Source organism: Lissotriton helveticus, chromosome 5_1, assembly GCF_964261635.1.
Source record: "Lissotriton helveticus chromosome 5_1, aLisHel1.1, whole genome shotgun sequence".
Taxonomy (NCBI): domain Eukaryota; kingdom Metazoa; phylum Chordata; class Amphibia; order Caudata; family Salamandridae; genus Lissotriton; species Lissotriton helveticus.
In genome coordinates this window covers 618,302,997-618,306,710 of record NC_136065.1, presented here as the reverse complement: position 1 = coordinate 618,306,710, position 3,714 = coordinate 618,302,997, and the positions used below count along the sequence as shown (strand labels likewise).

At 45.8% G+C, this 3,714-nt stretch overlaps 1 protein-coding gene across 1 annotated transcript; it reads right to left on the bottom strand.

The window, feature by feature from the left end:
- Positions 1-1,039: 1,039 nt before the first annotated feature.
- Positions 1,040-3,410, bottom strand: LOC144753293 (transcription factor HES-5-like). Its single transcript, XM_078641030.1, has 3 exons — positions 3,332-3,410; positions 2,887-3,067; positions 1,040-2,510 (listed from the first exon to the last, which is right to left on the bottom strand). The coding sequence occupies exons 1-3, from the start codon at positions 3,389-3,391 to the stop codon at positions 2,290-2,292; spliced, it is 462 nt and encodes a 153-aa protein (XP_078497156.1). The 5' UTR covers positions 3,392-3,410; the 3' UTR covers positions 1,040-2,289.
- Positions 3,411-3,714: the final 304 nt, after the last annotated feature.

Genomic DNA, 3,714 nt, shown 5'->3' with positions numbered 1-3,714 from the left:
AGTGGCTTGTGTTGTGTGTGCACATTTCACGAGCGCTGTGCCCCACTGTGTGCACGAACAGGCCTCGGAATATTGTTTGTTCAGCCTCACGTGGGGTGGAAAGAAGTCTGCATTACGGTAAAGTAATCATACTGTTAAACGCGAACGAATCGTCATAGAAGATGTGAGAGGATGTGGCCTAGCGGGCGGAGCTACCGACTTTGGAGCTGGGAAACCAGCTGTGAGCCTGGGCGTGGCCTCAAATCCTGTGATTCTGAGCAAATCACGCATTCTCCCCGTGAGTACAACAAATGAATGTGTCCGTGTGTAATGTAAATGGTGCTCGTGTAAAGAGGTGCCAGCTGTATGGAGGGGGTCACAGAGGGAGGGGCATAGGAGTCAATCCAGCGCCCATTTACACCCGAGGTTAATTTATATAAGGGAGAATCAGACCTGTCTCCCGCCTCTGTTTACTAACACTGTGAATGCCACGTTGTACAATATCTATGCATCTAAATAAAATAAAGTGTTGCATGCATTACCTCGACCCCGAAGCATGCCCCTGCACATTGTGCCACCCACACTTCTGCCAGCCTCCCCCTGATCAGTGCCCGCCCTCCTCACTCGTGTATGAGGGTGTCCTGCAGGAGTGCGTCAGATACCCCAGCTGTGTGTGGGGCACTCACACTCACACGACACAACAATCAGCTTAACTCGGACACCTGGTCCCCGAGGTGTGCAGCAAACTCTCACACATTGTGCGTGGAGCGCTCTCAGCGCATATTAACAAGATCAGCAACGTGCTTTCTTATAGCGCTTCATACCGTGTTTCTGCAGATTCTAGAGGGCATATTTGCAAGCCCCGTGCGACACTTTTGCGTCACTTTTAACATGGGAAAAGTGACGCAAAAGTGGCGCAAGGGGGCTTGTAAATATGCCCTTTAACTAACAAGTGGTAGTACTTTTATTCCCTCACTGTAACCCCGTGGTGAATTGTGCATAAGTCTCAGCTGTCCAAATGAAAACATTGAGAAAAGCTGTTAATATTGAAAGTCTCTTTATTGAGCTCTGTCATTGAACAGGTCGCATCTTCATGGACTGCAACAAATCGCTTCATAAAGGATAACAGTGAACACTGACAAGACACAATGTCACAGTAAGGTCACAGCAGAGACATGCGATCAACACAGGGCATTCTTAGATCGGATACAGTGAATGTCTCGATCAAAAGAGCGAAATCCTGGGTTTCATTCTGTAACTGAATGAGTTTCTGCTGATAATCAAAGCCCTACAAATATTGTAGAAGAAAATAGTACATACTCAGTCACTGAGATACAAATCCATGGCAGGGAGTTCACTACATTGAATCTCTTTATAAAAGAGAACACAGCATTGTGTAACTCACACAAATAGCGCCAACACTACTTCTAAAATGAATACTTGACACTAGTGAAAACTGTTACTCCTTTTCATTCACCAACAATGAATGTTACACTTTGGAGGATACACAATACATGTGCACTTTGTCAAACACACTTTAGAGAGATATTTCACGTACTTTCGCTGAATCTACACAAATACACTGGGACTGCGCAGAAGGCAGACATTTTACTCATAGGTTTTCAATTGAAAATAGAGTTACCCCAGCACTAATATTTAAAAAACAATGTTTCATAATGTAGAATACTTATTGAATGTGTACACTGTCATATACATGTTTCAGACATAATGTTTCCAAAAGTACACAAGCACACTTTGCCTTCATAGGACGCATGTTATTTTCGTGATACATTTTCCATTGAAAATACATACATAACAAAACTGATATAAGTTATTCTGTGCCACAAATCACTCGATGGGCTCAATAATTCTTAATCATGTAATGTTCAGGTGGTAGGAAAAGATAATGTTTAAACACATACTGAACTTGTATCGGATTTCTGATTTCAGCTGTATATATGATTGTTGTAGATCTGTAAACTAATGTTTACTAAAATCACAATGAAAACAGGGCCCGACCCCAGAGTCGTATTATGCGCACCCTGTTCCTCCTGTGAGTATATATATATATATATAGACACTGTACATCCTATGAGGATATGATAGTGACGCCTCAATTTTACATGAATATAATATTTACTTTATCCATCCTATGAGGATATACACTCGCTTCTCACTCCACTCCTTGGAGTGCAGTAATCTCCCCTGCCCAGCAGGGCGCGATCCAGACTCGAGAATGAATATACTCCCTCAGAGCGGACCGAGGCCTCGAAAGAAGTCCGAAGAAAAGTCCAGGCCGCGGCCCCCGCATTACCAGGGTCTCCACGGGGCTCTGGGGCTGTCCTGGGCGGGCTCTTTAGTGCTGCTGGGACAGGACGGAGGCCGAGAAGGACACACCGCCTCTGCTGCAGCCGCAGGTCTATGGAGGGCCCGCAGCAGCTTCATCCGGGTCTCTGCGGGGGCTCCGTGGAGGGAGAGGAAGAGCAGAGAGTCCTGGAGGCACCGGGAGTGACCTTCACTGGAGGCCGCGGCTGCAGGGAGAGACGAGGGGTTAATGTTTGTACAGTCTCACAGCAGGAAGTGACAACACAGAACAATCATAGCAGTCAGTGCGCACTGCGTGACTTGAAGGCAAAAGTGCTAAAATATATCCTAAACCAGGTGCTCTTTGGATGAAAAGAAGAGTTTACACCACATCGTTTTTTTTAACTAAGCCCCACAAAACCATCTTACAGACCAGTACGCGCCATCACGAATTCATTGTTTGAATTGTTTGCTAGTTTAGTAACTAAAACAAACAACATCACCCACTTTTGCTCCCCGCCACCTTCACCACCTGCGCCTGCCCTTATCCAATCTTCACACTTCAGCACAATAAAAAGTCAAACTGATGTCACGAGCCCTCACCTGGTGCCGGGGTCTGCACGCGCTGGGCCAGGTACGTCACGGCCATTTCCAGGATATCCGCTTTCTCTGCTTTGGGCGGAAGTTCATGTTCCTGAAACTCTCTCTGCAGTAACATCCTCAGCTGCTCAATGCTGCTGTTGATGCGATCTCTCCTCAGCTTCTCCACCGCTGGCTTCCTCAGCTGCAGAGGCAAAATGTGGATTTGTTATTTTATCAGAACAAACTTGGGTACATGTCTGTTAAAAGATAGTCTACGTTTAAAGCATTGTAATATAACAGCTTAAATTAGAAATAATGCTTCTTCAGAACCAAACTATTACGATAAGATTAATTAACAGCGCACAATAATATAAAGAAATAACTACTCATCGCTGTTTTGTAAGATTATTTCTCAATAATAAAAAAGGCGAATATAGATTTTAAATATTATTTTCCAGACTCTTACCTTTCTAATGTCTCTCTCCTCGTGTTCTTCATATTTCCTCTCGGTGCAGAAAGGCGCCATCTTGACCGGTGTGGGGTGAAGAGCGGGGTCTCTGCAGTGAACCCACAGTGATCGGTGTCTGAAGAGCTCGCTCCCTCTGGTCCTATTTATCCCCCTCCGCCTGCAGGGTAATGTGTGGGTCTGGGGCTGGAGAGAGGTTCCCACACTCAGCAGCCAATCAGAGAGCAGCAGGGACAATGGAAGTGTGGCACATTACAGGGAGGGGGGCGGGGGACATCTGGGACCGGAGACAAAGGATCAGAGTGTGGGAAAGAGCGGCTCGTTAATGTGATATTAGCTCAGGCTTGTGTCAGTGCCCCCGGCATCTGTTACCAGCTAAACAG

Coding starts and splice junctions, on each gene's coding strand:
- LOC144753293 (XM_078641030.1), bottom strand. CDS start 3,391: ATGGCGCCTTTCTGCACCGAGAGGAAATATGAAGAACACGAGGAGAGA. Junction 3,068..3,331: donor AGGAGAGAGACATTAGAAAG/GTAAGAGTCTGG, acceptor TTGCCTCTGCAG/CTGAGGAAGCCAGCGGTGGA. Junction 2,511..2,886: donor CGTGCAGACCCCGGCACCAG/GTGAGGGCTCGT, acceptor CTCTCCCTGCAG/CCGCGGCCTCCAGTGAAGGT.